Source organism: Chrysemys picta, chromosome 14 (genome assembly GCF_011386835.1).
Source record: "Chrysemys picta bellii isolate R12L10 chromosome 14, ASM1138683v2, whole genome shotgun sequence".
NCBI lineage: Eukaryota > Metazoa > Chordata > Testudines > Emydidae > Chrysemys > Chrysemys picta.
This window is the reverse complement of record NC_088804.1, coordinates 4,696,045-4,712,530: the sequence shown is the minus strand read 5'-3', so window position 1 is coordinate 4,712,530 and position 16,486 is coordinate 4,696,045. Positions and strand designations below refer to the sequence as shown.

Sequence of the window (16,486 nt, the reverse complement as noted above, 5' to 3'; positions counted from 1 at the left end):
TTAATGAGAGATGTTTGCTGTTACGTCCCAGGTTACTAGAAGTCCGAGCTTTTATTGTTCCTCTCTGCACTGCACTCATTAAACTTCCTGAGCCCGGGGCGCCATGTAAAGTATGAGGTGGATTCAACGGACACAGTCGTCTTGGTTGTTCCAGGCTTCTGATCAGGAATCCGAAAGGGTTAAGCCCATGATGTTCTACTACCAGACCAGCCTCTTGGGCTATTCTATTCCAGAACTGAAGCATGTAAACTCACTCTATTTCTGACTTTAACCATGCGACACTCAGTCACATGTATGCTGCAAACTGTCTTCCAAAATTTTGGCATGCAATGATTCAAGCTTCTGCAGTGGCACCAGGACTGTCTTTACAAGCCTTTCAGACAGTTTGGTGGTAACTACTGCCGTTTGTTTCCAGTGTGGCTATGTCTCTCTGTTGCCCTGAAAAGCAGTTCTCCTTGCTGTAGTGAAGAGGTTCCCAGATAGGGAACCCAAAGATTGGCTGTTGAAAGAGCTATTAAAAATAACTTTGGGTTGTAGCTCAGTCACTTGGAGTTTGCTTTTGGGCACAAGAGATGGGCAGAAAGCTGCCCCGGAGGGAGGCTGGCTGGCTGTGAAGAGGGATGGCTGGTCAGCACCTTCTGCAGTGCATACCAAGCAGGCTGGTGTTACAGTACTGTGTGTGGAGGATCCTGGCAAGTGCTTGCTTGCCCTCTTGTAGCAGTGAGTGGAATCCAGTCTCAGAGCAAGTCACTGGGCAGTTTTTAAAAATAACAAAGCTGTTAATCCCATCGGAACTGCAAACGTGTTGCTGGCTCCCAAAACTATTTCCCTCCTATAGAGAGAGTCATCAGTTTGAAAACCCATCCAGGCCCTGTCTCCTTGGTCAGTCTCAACCAGCAGCCAGCTGGAGAGAGAATCTATTTCCAGGCCACCGTTTAAGGTGTTGATGAAGTCTACATAGCCCTAACATTTAAATGACAGAGACCGTGAGAAGGCGCAAGATGGATTCGACAAGGAAAGGTCCCTGCTGTCACTGGGGAAATACAGTTCTACTGCGTGTATTGTCGGACAGCACAGTGAAAATACTTGTGTTTACTTCCGGCGTTTCAGGATGAAAACGTAATTCAGAAATCACTAATGCATGTGTTAAGTAAGTGCTCAAATTTTGAGTGCATGGTAGATCACTTGTTAGTGTCTGGGGGTAGTATAAACGTGCAGGCACCCATTCCATTATCTGTTGCGTTGTTGAAAAAAGCATTTAATGATCAGAACTCAGACACCTGAGTTCCGTTTCTAGCTGTCACTCAACTTCTCGGTGTCTTGGTTTTCCCGTCTGTAAAATGCAGATGCTGGTCTGCGTCCAAGGAGACAGGGCTAAATTAATTAGTTTGTAAACTGCTTTGAGAGCTTGGTACAGAAAATGCTGAAATAGTAAAGAGCAAAACAAAGCAGACGCTCATATGGTCCTGAGTGGCCTGTAGCACTGGGAATGGAATGTGGAATCTGTCCCTTTTGGGTCACACGTCCATGTCCATGTCCAGCCCAGGTCAGTTATAAGAAGATCAAATGCCATCTGATGTCTTGGCGTCTGTTTTTAGATGAATTTGGGGGCCTCAGCCCAATTCCCAGTGGACAGGGGTTTACGTTGCAATTAGCACTGATTGAACCTCAGGAATAAGACACTGGTTGTGTTCTAGCAGGGCTGAGCTGAGTAGCTTTTCCTGCTGCTGAAACTGCAAGAGCACCCGTGTTGATTCTCTCTCCCCCCCCCCCCCCCCGCCCCCGCCGATGGTTCCTCTGTTTTAGTGATGCATATCATGCTGTTTTTATTCTCTTATTTCCTAGTATGGTGTCTTCCTACCTGGTTCATCATGGGTACTGTGCAACAGCGACGGCCTTTGCCAGAGTGACAGAAACCACAATCCAGGAAGAACAGACCTCCATAAAGAACAGGCAAAGTAAGACTCTGTAGAGCACTCGTCTTCCTTAGGTTCCATCTCCAAGTCACAGCCGTTCCCTTTGTCTCTCTCCTTCACCCCTTAGGCTCCTATCCCTGCAAACTCACAGCCTAGCAGCTTGGCACATCAGGCTAAGAGTTGCTGCAGGGCAGGAGGTACTTTCTTGGAGATGGGACCCAGTTCTGGAACAATGTAGCTGATTACCTCTGATGTTAAAAGAGCTGATCTCCCCTAACAGTTGCACTGAGACCCCAGAGATATCTTTGATTTGGGGCTTTAGAGTCCCACTGGCAGCAGTCTCGTTAACTTGATTATGAGGGCTGGGGGCCGTAGAGACCTTAACATATCTGCCTGGTTTTACTGTGGCACCCATTACAAATGAATCAAGCCAAACCATGGTCAAATTCATTTCATGTTTTCTGCTTATGAAGGGCTTTGTAAATTCATGACTGAGGTGCATGAGCAGAGCTGGGTAGAGAGCCATGTACCACACCTGTCTGCTTTGCCTGCTACATCAGCTAATATGATTCACTTCTTAATGTCCAGGCCACCAGCTTCCACATGCATACAATGTGCTGTTTATTTTCTTTGAGCCATTCTAACTACCTTCCTCGTGGAAAAATACATCTTTGAAGAGAAGCCTCCCACTGGATTACTAAGGAATTGGAGAGCACTTGGAATGCAATCTTTAGAATCCCCCTACAGAATCGCGGAGCATTGGGTCCAGTCTTGCATCTTTTTCCATCCTCTCCTGGCTGCTGAGTTCCATTTTCATCCCCTGATGCTCTGCTGTTCTGTCCTGCTCTGTTGCACATGCCCCCCTCCTCCTTGTGATCTGGCTCCCACGTGGCTGTCATGTCCTGTCACACCTATGTTACATTCCTTTGTCGTCTGGAACCCACGTTTCTCATACACGCTCAATGAGTGTTCAGGCTGGAAGACTCCTCTGCCCAGCAGCCTGGGATGACCTGCAGTTGCTGCCCCTCCCTCCACGATGCCCATGCAAGAATTCTGACTGTCAACTCCTCTGCTGACAGGCCACAACTGGAGCAGCAAAGCAGAAACAGCTTGAAATGGGCAGGACTCTGCCCTGCTGCCGCTTTGATGGGAGAGGGAAGAGGCTGCAAAGCAGAAGTGTTTTTTGTAGATTTCAATCTGCTTTGGTGTCAGTGGTTTTATTAGTACGTGGGTTATCTGCCCAACCTGATGGGGATATCTGATGTGGGGTAGTACTGCCACAGTCATCTGTGGGAAAGGAGACTAAACCGCGCTAGAGAAGGAGATGTCGCTGTGTCCCGGTGAAACTGAGACCAATGAAAATGGGCTCTGTAAGATACAGGCAAATCAAGAGAGAAAGTACAGGAATAACGCAGGCAGGGAGACAGAAATAGAATCAGAGGAGGAGAAGCATCAAAGGCAGAGAGGAACCAGTGAGAGCCTGCAAACCAGAAAAGGAGGAGAGGGGAAAGAAAGGCAGTGAAGAAAACTGCCATGGAGGTGAACAGGAGGAATAAAAGGCAGGTCTCAGCCATTGGAGTTAGCGGACTCTCACGCTACAGTTTAATTGAAGGGACAGTGACAAGATAAATAGACAATTTTTAATCTATCTAAAGGCGAGAGGATTCTGAGAAGCGGGAGCGTGTGCAGCCGGAGTATTAGAGCAGGGAACTGGCAGTCCAGACTCCTGGGTTTTATTGTCAGTTCTGGCACTGACTTGGGCAAGTTTCAGCCCCCAGGCTTTAGTTCCCCATGTGTAAAACGGAGTTAATACTTGCCTCCCTCAGACTGGAGGTTTAGACTCAGGGTGTGTCTACACTACAACTTTGGTGTAATTTAGGTCACTCAGTGGTGTGAATAATCCACACCCCTGAGCGGCATAAATTACACTGACCTAAACGCCGGCGTAGCCAGAGCTATGTCAGTGGGAGAGCGTCTCCTGCCGGCGTAGCTACAGCCTCTCATGGAGGTGGAGTTATAATGCCAGCCGGAGAGCTCTCTCCCCTCAGCTTAGAGCATCCTCGTTGCTAGCGCTTCTAGTGTAGACTAGCCCTCAGCCTCCAGTGTTTGCAAAGCACCTTGAGATCATCAAATGAAAGTGCAACCTGTTTTGTGATTTGCTAATTACGCTTAGGGAAAACTTACAAGCTACAGAGCGCTGTAAACGAGCACCTGGTGCCTTAGTTCCTTCTCTGGGTGCGCTGGGATTAACGAATGCTCAGTCCCTGCCCCAGGCCTGGCATCCCAGCCAGCAGAGCAGATCAGTTGGCACTAGCACTGATGGGTGGATTGTGACCACGAGTGTGGTGACCTGGCCTCCTGCTTTGTATCCCTGAATCTTTTAAAACGTCAAGCGTGTCAGGTTTGAACTAGTTCAGTCCTCATTGTTCCTGGAACCAGCGTCCTGAGATCTTGGTTTGCAGCTGATTTGGGATTGTGCCTCTGTAGAGAGAGCCCAGAATGCTCCATGTCCTTGTTTCCCCAACAGCCTGATGGGCCCTGACCAGGCTGCCATCCCCTGCTTAACTTCAGTAGATTGCTAATGTTCTGAATAAAAGAAGCCTTTGGTTAAGACTCAGCACCCCACCCCTTCACTTAAGAAGTTACGGGCGCACAATGCACATCCCTTGTATCTCCCACTGGTTCTCCAGCAACTCCTGATATTTCTGAGGAATCACCAAATCCCCTGCCTGTCCTCTCAGGCTTTCTTTTGAAGCACAAATGGCATAAGCCCAGCTCTACCTAGACCCTTTGCAGGTGCCATTGGAGATGTCTCTCTGGGGGCATGAGGGATCTGTGGGGGCTCGTGTGTCATCTCAGTGAGCACAGTACCTGCTGTCCTTGGTGCCAATAGGTCTCCTCTTGCTTGCAGGAATACAGAAGCTAGTCTTAGCAGGCAGAGTGGGAGAGGCTATAGAGGCCACGCAGCAGCTCTACCCTGGCCTCCTAGAACACAACCCTAACCTGCTCTTCATGTTAAAGTAAGTATGCTTACCTTTGTGCTGGGAGATGGCACTGGAAAGTCTACAGACCTGGACCAGGCAGTCCACAGGCCTCACTGTGTTAGGAACCAGCATATTTTTTAATTCAGGCAGAGTGAGGCCGCTGGTAAGAGCAGTTACCCTGTGAGCAAGGTGGGAAGGAACGCTGGCTACCGTTGTTAGCACTGCTCAGGATCAGTAGCTGTTGCTAGTGGGGCTTTACCATGACCTGTCAACTAAAGATGGGCAAACTTGGCACTTTAGTGGCCTGCCCCCTTCTGCCTGCCCCACAGAGATTCCCTCCACCTGAGCAGAATGCCATGTCAGGGGAAAGCTCTGCAGACAAGTGGAAGTGGTGTGGATTCCTGCCCCGGTGTATTACCACTGCCTTTGGTCTTCCCAGTCCATCCTGTTGTTCAGGCAACTTGAACGTGGTGAAGTTCAGTTCATCCCCACTTACAGCCTGGTGAGAAGTGTGGGCGTGGCTATGGGGATTCCTAGAAAGAAGCTGGTGTGGAAAAAGGTGTGGTTAAGACAGAGACTAAGGGAAAGTAGGAATTGGTGTGTGTGTGTAGGTGTCCCCAGTCCTTCAGGGCTGGTTCATGTGTCCTCTTAGCCCATACCCTAGGGTAAGCAGAGAGTACCTGTCAGCTCCCAGTAGAGCGGAGTGGAGAGCTAGGCCTTCACCAGCCTCTCTCTATGGATGAGTGTTTTTACCATACATTGTCTTCTCTTTCATAGTGACCCCCAGCACAGGTTGATCAGACAGTGGGAGAGGTACGAAGTTTGGTGCACACTAGTCTAGAGTAACCCTTCGTTGCCATGGACAGCACAGTGGAAATCACCTTTTCACCCTTGGGGTTAGAGAGAATACCTGTGATGCAAGGAACATTAGCCATGCAGTGCCATATACCCCCAGTTCCTTGGCTTGCACTCCCTGTGTGAATTCTGGTGGGTTCAGATCAGTGCAGACATTGAAACAGTTGGTTAACTAGCAGGAATAGTGTCTGGGAACCCAAAGTTCCCTTGTCTCAGGAATCAAATGTCATAATTGCTCCCGCTGTTTGGAATCAGTGCCCCATTCCATCCCCCAATCCTGTGGTGTCTTGTGCTTTTCTAGCCAGTGCTATTGACACTGTAATATGGTCTCTGCCCCTGTCTCAGAGTGTGATCTGTTGCCTTGGCTGATCCAAGCTGAGATGCAGCATCTTGTCAGTTACATGTAGAACACACTTAATTGTCCAATACTGGGATGGAAGCTACAGTGTAGGTATCTGCTCTTGAAACAGTCTTGTTTATGTATCATCCTTTGTCCATCCTTATGCAGGTCTCCAGGTTCATTAGCATCTGTTTCTAGGCAGCGGTATCAAAACTCCCTTCATACTCCAGCATTCCCAACTTGAAGACACGGGGAGACTTGAGATGCCCTCTTCAGAGCTAGGACCCCTCCTAAGCTTTGGTTGATCCCAGTTTGCTGCTGCTCTGGGACATATGATAGCAATCACTAGAAAAGCATCAGCACTGAATCTAATTCATGTCAGCCTCCCCTTCCTCCTCGGTGTCTCTGCCCTTGTCTGACACAGGTGCCGACAGTTTGTGGAGATGGTGAATGGAACAGACAGCGAAGTGCGGTGTTTCAGTGCCCGCAGCCCCAAGTCACAGGACAGTTACCCAGCATCCCCCAGCCTAAGCCCCAGACACGGATCGAACAACTCGCATGTTCACAGCACTGGTAAGTGCTTTTCTGTCCATCTCCACGCGAAGCAGATCAGGCCTTAGGGATGGATCACTTTGTACACGACCCGCTGGTGTCTCCTTTGCTCTGCTCTTTGAAAGACATCTGTCCTCTAACCCCAGCAGGAAAGATTTCCTGTTACTGGAGGCGACTCTTTCTGACAGAAATGGCATACTGTTGACTTTGAATCAGTTATTTTAACAGAGACTAGGTTGTACAACAGCCTTTTGCAGAGGTTGCTGTGTGGAAGCTGACAGAATATCCTTCAAAAGGACTGCCTCACAGAACAGCCAGTTACCTGATTTAGTCCTCCTCGGGCAGAGCTATATAAGCAAAGGCCTGGCCCCATAGCTTGTCTCCTTGACCTCAGGGTCCACAAGGGATAACTGCTCTCCGATGGACTTCCCAAAGTCTGCAGGAGAACCTCCCCCTCCTTCAAGGTGTCCAGTGCACTCACCACTGCTTCCTCCTCTCCAGGACCCCATCCAGTTTTCTATTTGGAAGCCAGGCTAAGAAAAGAAGTGCGATGGAAACACTTTGCTACAGGTTTTTCATGTGTAACAACAATGTATTAAAATGTGTGTCTAGAAATTAAGGACTTACGGTTTACAAGCAAAACAAGTGAGGGCCAGGGGCATAAGGTGCTTGCCTAAGATCAAAGCAGAGGGTGGAGATGGACAGAGTGGGCCAGGAAGCCAGAGCTGCTCTGTTTGAAGCTTCACATTCCCAGTGGAGAAATCTCTTGCTGACATTCAAGCTGTCTCCACCTGGCAGTCAGAGCTGCTGCTGCTGCACCATGTGAAAAGCTGAGGGTGCTAGAAGGAGAGAGCTGGAGCATGGATAAAAACCTTCTCTGCTGGGCATGCAAAGGCTTAAATGAAGGGGAGACGATTAGCTGAGCAACTCCATAGCCCCACTCCCTTCAGCCATGTTTCCAGCCTGGGAGCCCCTGTGTCTGTGTTGAAACTGGATGTCTTTCTGAAAAATATTCTAGCTCAACCACAGGATATGGGCTCAATGCAGTAATCCCAGGTTGAAATTCTCTGGCCTGTGTTCTCCAGGGGGTCGGGCGGCTGATCAGAACAGTCTCTTCTGGCCTTAGAATCTGAGTGTCTCTATGGTAATGGATTTTTGCAACTAGGAAATTCCTGCGTAATAAACTCAGTGAACCTGGAGTTAAGACAAACTTCACCTCCAGCATTGTCCCAGTCCGCGCACATGAACATGCTGCTGTTGAGTCTGTCAGAACACAGATTGGCTTTCAGAACAACGTTAGCCCCTTGAGTGCACACGTCCACGAGCTGGCACCCACCCGGCAGCGTGCAGCTGTATCATCAGCCTGCGATGCGGTTTGCTGTGACGTGGTGAATGCACACGTGGAGTGGCAGGCATGTCTTACCCTCCAAACTCACCAGTGAGGACATGTTGCAGAGCCGGTCTGATGTTTTCACAGTCATGTCTGTGCGTGTATAAAATACGATTTGTTAGTGGCAGCTGATGGCTTTGCATATGTAATCAGTGCTGTCACCTGTGGTACCAGGCACATGGTGATAGTGTTGTGGACCTTCGTCTCCTTTCGCTTGCTCCTGAACTCCCCAGTGAGGAGAATCAGATTGGTCATTAGTAAATTATAAACAAGTGTCACGTGGCAGGTTGGAGTTAAGTTGCCTGTGTCCCATTAGACCATGTTTCATCCTATGAGATGGAGTTTGTGGGAGGTTTTTAAAGCTTCTTCCGCTTTAATGCTGTATCTATTGCAGCAGGTGGATTTGGGCCTAGTTTTTACCTGTGCACTGAACATGTAGATTTCTTCCCCAGGTGTATTAGAGGGATGAGAATTCTGGTTTCAAAGAAGACAAACTTCGTGGGCTGGGTGTCTCGTGGGCTTCTCTTTGGGATTCTCAGTTCCTCGTGTGTCTGAGCTGGTTGGTTCTCACAATCACTGAAGCACGGGTGTTGCAAGTGGACCATTTGGGGTTTGCTTGTGTTTTCCTAACACTCTGCTTAATGTAAAAAGCAGCGCTAGTATTTTGTGGATTGCAGCCTGCCCCTATTTCCCTCTCCCGGGGGCTGCTCCTCAGTGAAAGGAGCACAAGCAATCTGTCTCCTGCTGACTTCAGCCCAGAGCTGCCTAGCTCTCCCCTCTGACCCCGCTCTCTTTGGCTTTCAGGAGCAGATAGCCCAAGCTGTAGCAACGGAGTCACATCCACAAAAAGCAAACAGAGCCACAGTAAATACCCAGCACTGAGTTCGTCGTCGTCCTCCTCCTCCTCTTCCTCTCCTTCATCCGTGAACTACTCGGAGTCCAATTCAACAGACTCCACCAAATCCCAGCAGCACAGCAGTACAAGTAACCAGGAGACCAGGTATTCCTTGCAGTGCCTTTCCCATGCCTGGGCAGGAGGGGGCTTAGCCCGCTTTTGAGCACCTCATCAGCCTCATCGTTCCATCACGGGGGTAACCATGAGTAGCTACAGGCATCACTGCTGAGCAGCCAATGGCCGGTTTTATTCCACACTTCCTCCCTCCCACCTAGGGACGGAATTGCTGCTGCCCATTCCCGGAGGAGAAGCCGGATAGCAGTCCCCGAATACCTTTGGGGCAGATGCCCTGCCAGGGTGATGCTGTGACTGTCCCGGAAGATGGTCCAAGAGGCAGCAGCCCTGCCGAGCATGCTCCTGCGCTCTCAGCCGAAGGGTTTGCGCGTGGACAGCATGCCGGCCTCCTTGCTTCAGGGAGCAGTGTGCTCCCGCAGGGAATCGGAGCCTGAGCTGGGTGCAGGAAGCGGACCTGAGTCTCCTGCACGGCAGCCCAGACCCGTGTCACTTAGACATGTTCCGTTTCTATGGGCTCACATTCTGTTCACTGGACCGGTTTATTAGCTGCTGGTGCCATTGGGCCGAAGGGCCGTGTGAATTACGGGCATCTCCATTGAGTCCGGGGATTTCCATCCTGGAAGGTCGTTACTGCTGCATTTATTGGGGTTTGAAATATGCTGACCAAGCGTGAGAGTTGAGTTTCCTCTGTGCTTAGCTGTTTTGGTGGCTGCTGCAGAGCTGGCTAGGGCATGCTGGAGCAGAGGAGATCTCGGTGATTAATGAGGGGCAAAAATCTGTCTGGGGATTGGTCCTGCTTTGAGCAGCGGGTGGGACTAGATGACCTCTTGAGGTCCCTTCCAACCCTGAGATTCTATGATTCTCACTAACTGCCAGCTGTCAGGCTCACTAAGTGGGATGCTAAATACCATGGCCAGGGAAGCCTCAAGCTTCCGTTCTGAACTCCACATGCTTGTACAGCTCATAACTGAGTGAGAGACATCACATACCGGAGTCCTATGAATCGTCTGCACAAACGCTGGGTAATGACCGCTCTATGCCAGCAGGGACCACGTAGATCTGAAACAAGAGAATCTTTGAACTCTTCAGTTCAAATCCTGGCGGATCATCTCATCCCTTCAGCCTTCTGAGTTAGAGCAGTGGAGGTCTCCTGCAATTTGCTGTGTAGAGGTCTTGAAACTGCAGCCCTGTCTGCTCTGTATGTACATTAAAGATCCTGTGGGACACTTTTTGTAGGGCTGATAGTTTGCCTCAGTGCTCTTGGCTAAAATGTCCCCTGTATTGTGTAGTGTTGTGTGCTGCTTGGCTGCTGTTCTCCACCCCAGAGGTGGCTGCAATTTGAAATGTTAATTTAAGTACTTCACACCTTCCCTCCTCCGGGACCCCGTTGAGTTGGAACCGCACTTTATAGGTACAGGCCCTCATTGTTCTGAACCCGGTTTTGCCCTGCTCGATGGATTGTTTGCTTATCTCCTGTGGGCTGCTGGGTCACTAGCCCTGGTCGGCCGTTGGGCACGCTTCTTCCTGCAGGACTTTCCCTTTGGGGAATGTTTCTGCCCTTTCTAAGCCCTCAGGCTTTTTTTCCTTTTGCACTCCAGTGACAGTGAGATGGAGATGGAGGCTGAGCATTACCCCAATGGAGTCCTTGAAAACTCCTCCACCAGGATAATGAATGGCACCTACAAACACGAAGAGATCCTCCAGACGGACGAGTCCAGCATGGGTAGGGCCCTGGAAGGCAGGAGCGCTCTCCTCTCCCTCACAAAAAGTTAGGGGGGGGAATGGCTCTGCTGGCACATGCGTTAGCTCTGTCTGGGACTGGATCAGGGTTGGGCGTTGCCCTGGGGGTCCGCTCCCCAGCCAGGGTGCAGGCATGAGGATCTCGGATACAGGGGTGAGGGGTGGGGGGAGAAATCATCTGGGGATTGAACTAATCTAGATGTTTTGGGGGGGGGCAGGTGCCTAATGCTGATTCAGACAGGGCTAAGCAGCTGAGTTTGCCCACTGACTTGATACATGGGGTGGGGCTCCCGTTACAGGGGGGTCAAACAAAAGGCCTAATTTTTCAGTGGGTCCTACTGCCCTGGAACTCCCAAGGTGCCGGATACAGAGGGCTAATCAGCTGGGCCGGTGATGGGCCAGTGGAGGCACCAGAGCCTGGCCACCAGTCACATCCGGCTCAGAACAGTACGGACAGCTGCCATCCTCTGTTGGCGGTTCTGTGTCCTCTCTAGGTACGTCTACACAGCAACTAGACACCCGCAGCTGGCCCGGGCCAGCCAACTTGGGCTCACGGGGCTGTGGGGCTGTTCCATTGGTGTGTAGCCGTCCAGGCTCTAGAACCCTGCGACTTGGGAGGGTCCCAGAGCTTGGACTCCAGCCTGAGCCCAGAAGTCTGCACAGCAATGAAACAGCCCCACCGCCCGAGTCGGCTGGCAAAGGGCAGCCGCCGGTGTCTAGTTACTGTGGTGACGTACCCTGTGAGATGAGATGAGGCTGTGAAGGTCTCTCACTCTTTCCTGGTTGTCAAGTGCCCACCACACAACAAAACCACCTGGACAACTGGCGTGGATTGCCCTCCTCGGCAGCGGGGCCCAGGACGGAAAGGACGCACGGGAGCTGGGAATCCCTGCAGGTCCAGACTCAGAGGGGCAGTCACTTGTGGGGAAGCTCTAACTGTTCAGTTTTGGGGGGGAGGGCGGTGTCAGTGTAGCCCCTTCCGCGGGGCTGCATTTCCACACTCCCCGCGGAGGTGATAACACAGTGCAGTCGCGGTTCAGAGCCAGGTGGGGCGTGGTCATGAGACTTGCTGAGCTGTTCATCCAGGGCAGATCCTGGACAGTACCGTGCCTGTGTGCACCCCGCACAGACACCCACCGCCTGCTGGCAGACGGCTGGACTCAGGGCGCAAAGAACGGCAGCCCCACCAGGGGAACGTTCAAGTGAGGGTGGGCCTCGGGGAAGGGCTTTGTGGATCTGAAGCAGGGCTGAGCACTGGGAGATACCTTCCTGCAGGGCAGTCATTTCTCTTCCCCACTGGCCTTTTTCCAGAAGACGGCTGCCCGCAGCGGCAGCTCTGCGGGGGGAACCACGCTGCCACGGAGCGAATGATCCAGTTTGGGCGGGAGCTGCAGACTCTGAGCGAGCAGCTCTGCAGAGAGTACGGGAAGAACACAACACACAAGAAGATGCTGCAGGTGAGGTTGTGCCTCTGGCCGGGCTCACAGCAGCACCCGCCACGTGGCCCAGAACTGGGGCGTTCCCTGCCAAGTGCTGGGGGCTGTGCGGGTGGAGAGGGGTGGGAGCAGCGCTGGAATCAGCAGTGGCACTCGGTAACACAGGGCACCTGTGGCCAGCTCCCACAAGCCAGTGCCCATTCTGCACTGAGGGAGGTGCATGTCTCACTCAGCAGCCCCTTGCCCAGGTGCCCTCATTTGCTGCTGGAGGCGGGGCATTCTTGTTGGTCGATGCCTGCTACCTGGCTGGCTGGGGACCATGCCCTGGTTGGCTGTTGGTACCTGCCCGTTTTCTGCATTGCTGCTCGCCTTACTGCCCATGTCTCTCTTCTGTCCCCAGGACGCTTTCAGCTTGTTAGCGTACTCTGACCCCTGGAACTGCCCTGTTGGGCAGCAGCTGGATCCAATCCAGAGGGAACCTGTGTGTGCTGCTCTCAATAGTGCTATATTGGGTAAGGCAGGGGCCGTGACACTGTGCTGCAAGCGCAGTCACCCCCGGGCAGGTGCTCGGGAGTGTGAGGGGAGGCCCTCGGTAACGTGTGCCTGGAGCTCACCTTGTTCCTGCCGATTGCTCCGAGGGCTTGTGGCCTGGGACGGTGACAGCTGGGGTGACTGGGGAAGGGTAGAAGGGAAGCCAGTTACCCACAGCCCGACCGCTGTTCCCCGGCCAGCATACAGCTGCTGCTCCTCCTGCTCCGCTCCCCTCCTGGCTCGCACCCAGTCGCCTGTCCCCACACTCCTCTGAGGGTGCTCTTCAGGAATCTCCACCTTCGCTGCGAGGAGCTAAGCAGCTCCCGTGCATTCCCCTCTCACCCTGCCCCTTCAGCGGCCATCAGCTGTCTCCTCTGGGGTCCTTTCAGTACAGGGATTGACCGCCACTCCCTCTGGTCTGTAGCTGACCCCACTGTCTGTCAGGGAAAGTGGGTTTCATTCTCCCATCAGTAGAATTCATTTCAGTGGTGCTTGTCCTCACCTGCGGGCGTGTGGCTGGAGAGTGAAAAGGGCAGACTTGTGATTGCTGTGGGTTTTTCATTGAACAGCTGGAGTTGCAAGTGTTTAAATGAGCTTTCTCCTCCGAGAGCGGATTCCTGAGCCTTCTCGAAAGCCATTCCCTCTCCCTTGGCCTGCTTGGAGCCAAGATTATAAAAGGGCCGTGGGGCCCAGCCAGGGCTGCCCTTTCCAACCCGAGAGGAGCTGGATGTGGAGTGACCTTGTTGCATGCCCAGAGATCTGTCGTGGGGTCTCCTCCAGCTGATTAGTTCTCATTGTGTTCCCACGCTGCCGGCCACGTGTGCACCTGGGCATTTGAGCAATTGGGTCTGGTCTTGGCCCCAAGGTTAAGCAATGATTTGGGGCCCCTTTGCATCCGCAGTTGGGTGGCAGCACCTGCTGTCTAATTGGCCTTTGAAGACCCGTTCCCCAGCCCAGCACTCACTGTGTAAGGCCTTCACCCCTTGCGCCTGCCCCATAGACATGGGCCCAGGCTCTTCTCGGGATGGCAGCTTGTACTCCAGAGCCCTGATCTGCCTGAGGATCCATAGCAGGCTCTGCCTTTGCTTGGCCTCTGAAGAGTCCCACGCTAGGGACGTCAGCCCAGAAAACGTAGATTCTGGCTCCTCAGCAGCTGGCCCAGGATGGAGCCTGTCCAGACAGGAAGTGGCCAATTCCCAGGGCCCGTTGACGCAGAAACCTCCCATGGTAACAAAGCTTGTTTGCAGGCAGGATCAGGCCTGTACAGCAACGGGACCCCTTGCAGCCTGAGCTCCTCTGACATCTTGGCAAAGGGTCGAGGGAGGGAGGTTACCCTGGCTGGGCTCTCAGAGAAGGCTGATGGCCCCACAGGCTCCCATGGCGGCTCACCCACCCTGCTCCCTGGTTCCCCACTGGTCTCGGCCTGGGGCTTGGCCGGGGGCCTGGAAAGCTGCTTTGATTCTTTTAGTCACAATTTTGAAAACTAGAAAATGGTCCCTGTCGGCCAGGGCCTCGGGGAGCCCGGCCCAGCTCCCTGCACACCCAGCAGGGCGGGAGGGACTGAGCAGCGCTCCCTGCGGGGGGCACTGAGGGCAGGGGACTCGCCCACCCCCAGCACGCCACCTGCTGGTACCCTCAGGGAGGAGGAGGTGGCACCGCTGGTTCCCTCGAGGCCTTTGTGGCAGAGAAAAGAGGGTGGGAATTAGACTCTGAGGACGGGGGGGCAGGGGCTTGGAGCCTGATCCCCACACACTCTCCCTGTTCCCCAGTCCCTGGAGGGACTGAGCGTTAACTAAGGTCAGTCTTTCCCCCGCTGGCTAGGCTCCAGGCACCAGCCAGCTCCTCCGTCTCACAGAGCCATGTTTTGGTCCCAGGAAGGACCCATACATCAATAGTCTGGTCCGTGGCTGTTGTCTCTAATGCATGGGGAGAGTGCAGCCTGACGAGCAGTAACGTGAGAGCAGCGAGCTAGAGGGGAGTTAGCGCTCCAGCCCCGTACCTGGCTGCACCCTCTGTCAGACAGACATGGAGGAGGTGGAATTTGGGGAAGGAAAGTCTCCTCTGGGGATCAGGCTGCTGACCGCCACACGGGGCTGGCTCGGTATCAGCGGCAGGGCACGGTGCTTGCCCTGTTTGATCGCCCATTGGAGATGAGAAGTTGCTGAAGGATGTCGCCTGAGAGACTTGTCCCCAGACATGCTGTGTGCATCCTGTGATCCTTCTGACACCTGGACTAGGCTGGTGGCAGCAAGCCTCCTCCTTTGCTGGTACTCCTGGCTGAGGTCTCAGCAGAGGCACAGAGCTGGGTGGAGGATTTCCCCTCCAGAGAGATGAGCAGCATAAAACTGGAGAGCACACTTGAGAAAACGAAGGACTCTAGATCCACGGCTAGGCCCGAGGGGCTTGTATTGCAGGCTAGACGCCCGTGAGTGGGAGCAGACAGCGGCCACCTCAGAGAAGGCCACTAAATAGCACCCCATCCCCCACCTTGCTTCTGCCTTCACATTCTGCTCTCCTGGGTCTCGTGTTCAGCAGCTAGAACTGCGGCTGCGCAGCCCCATAGTCTCCCTTGGACTAAGACTGGCAGCACTAGTGGGTGCTCGTTGGCCAACACAGCACTGCTTCCCAAAGGTCCTGCCACCTCACGCTGCTGGGGGGCGCGTCCAGCGAATGCGGGCGTGACTCTGTGCAGGGGCAGCACCCTGGCAGACCCAGCGTGACCCGCTCCGCGGCCACCCAGCCTGTGCCCTGCTCGCTGTCTAGTTCAGGAGTCGAGGGAGCACTTGGGTAGGCCGCTCTGGCAAGGTGCCGTGCTCAGCCCTCAGGCCATTCTGAGACCTTTTCTTCTCTCTTCCCCGCAGAATCTCAGAACCTGCCAAAGCAGCCCCCGCTGATGCTGGCCCTGGGCCAGGCCTCCGAGTGTTTGCGGCTCATGGCTCGCGTGGGCTTGGGTTCCTGCTCCTTTGCCAGAGTTGACGATTGTTTGCACTAGCCATCAGAGGAGATGGAGTGACGTCCTCCAGTGCTGCCCTTCACCCTCCATTGCCGCCACCGCCTCTTCCCTCGCCTGACCTCCCTGCTGCCCGGCCCCCCACACTGCCCAGGGAAGAGACAGAGCGCTGACTGAGTCAGTCCCTCCTCGGCAGCGGGCCCCGTCACGTGCCGTTTGCGGAGCCGGGCAGCAGCTGGCAGACCTCTCCCCTCTCCCCACCGTCACCGCGGCTGCAGCAGCACTCAGTATTTTGCTGGTTAATCTAATGTAGCGCCTTCCGATTTAGGTCTTTCTCTTGATTGTTTTCTGACTGAGCCACCAGTATTTATATCTGGAGAGTCTGTGCTGAGCTGGTTTCTGCTAATTTAGTGATAAAGCTCATCCACCTGGGGGACCGCTTATTATTTTCTTAAGTAAAGAAGATCTGCGCCCGTCCCCACACATGACCATCCAGTATTTATCTCCAGTGCTAGTGACCTGAGCTCTTCCCCAGAGGGCAGCTCAAGGTGTTTATTTGGATCCCCTTCATTAAAAAGCTCTCTTCCACCTCAGCCAAGGCGTTCATGTGTTTATTCCCCACAGCCCAAGCTCTGTTATCCCCCCAGCAGTCACTTTTAGGCTTCATCCTGGGAATTGAAGGCTTCACCAGGTCTGCCCCTTCAAGAGCCCGTGGCTGGCCCTTTGCTGACCTTGTGAGGGGCCAGGCTAGTGCAGTGGGAGCCTTTGCCTTGTTCCTCCTGTCTGGGCTAGGCTGTGAATGCACCTCCAGCCCCGGGAGCA

At 53.3% G+C, this 16,486-nt stretch overlaps 1 protein-coding gene across 6 annotated transcripts in view; it reads left to right on the top strand.

The window, feature by feature from the left end:
• RANBP10 (RAN binding protein 10) overlaps nucleotides 1-16,257 on the top strand; it is a 142,167-nt gene extending 125,910 nt beyond the window's left edge. For 3 of the 6 annotated variants that reach the window (XM_005310111.5, XM_065567532.1, XM_065567534.1), the window contains 8 exons: nucleotides 1,846-1,958; nucleotides 4,828-4,936; nucleotides 6,520-6,668; nucleotides 8,842-9,037; nucleotides 10,606-10,730; nucleotides 12,059-12,204; nucleotides 12,584-12,695; nucleotides 15,576-16,257. In XM_005310111.5, the coding sequence (XP_005310168.1) occupies nucleotides 1,846-1,958; nucleotides 4,828-4,936; nucleotides 6,520-6,668; nucleotides 8,842-9,037; nucleotides 10,606-10,730; nucleotides 12,059-12,204; nucleotides 12,584-12,695; nucleotides 15,576-15,706 (1,081 nt within the window). In that variant the 3' untranslated portion in view covers nucleotides 15,707-16,257. The remainder of the gene's footprint in view (nucleotides 1-1,845; nucleotides 1,959-4,827; nucleotides 4,937-6,519; nucleotides 6,669-8,841; nucleotides 9,038-10,605; nucleotides 10,731-12,058; nucleotides 12,205-12,583; nucleotides 12,696-15,575) is intronic. The other 3 variants (XM_005310112.5, XM_065567533.1, XM_065567531.1) reach the window with 2 other exon arrangements.
• Nucleotides 16,258-16,486: the final 229 nt, after the last annotated feature.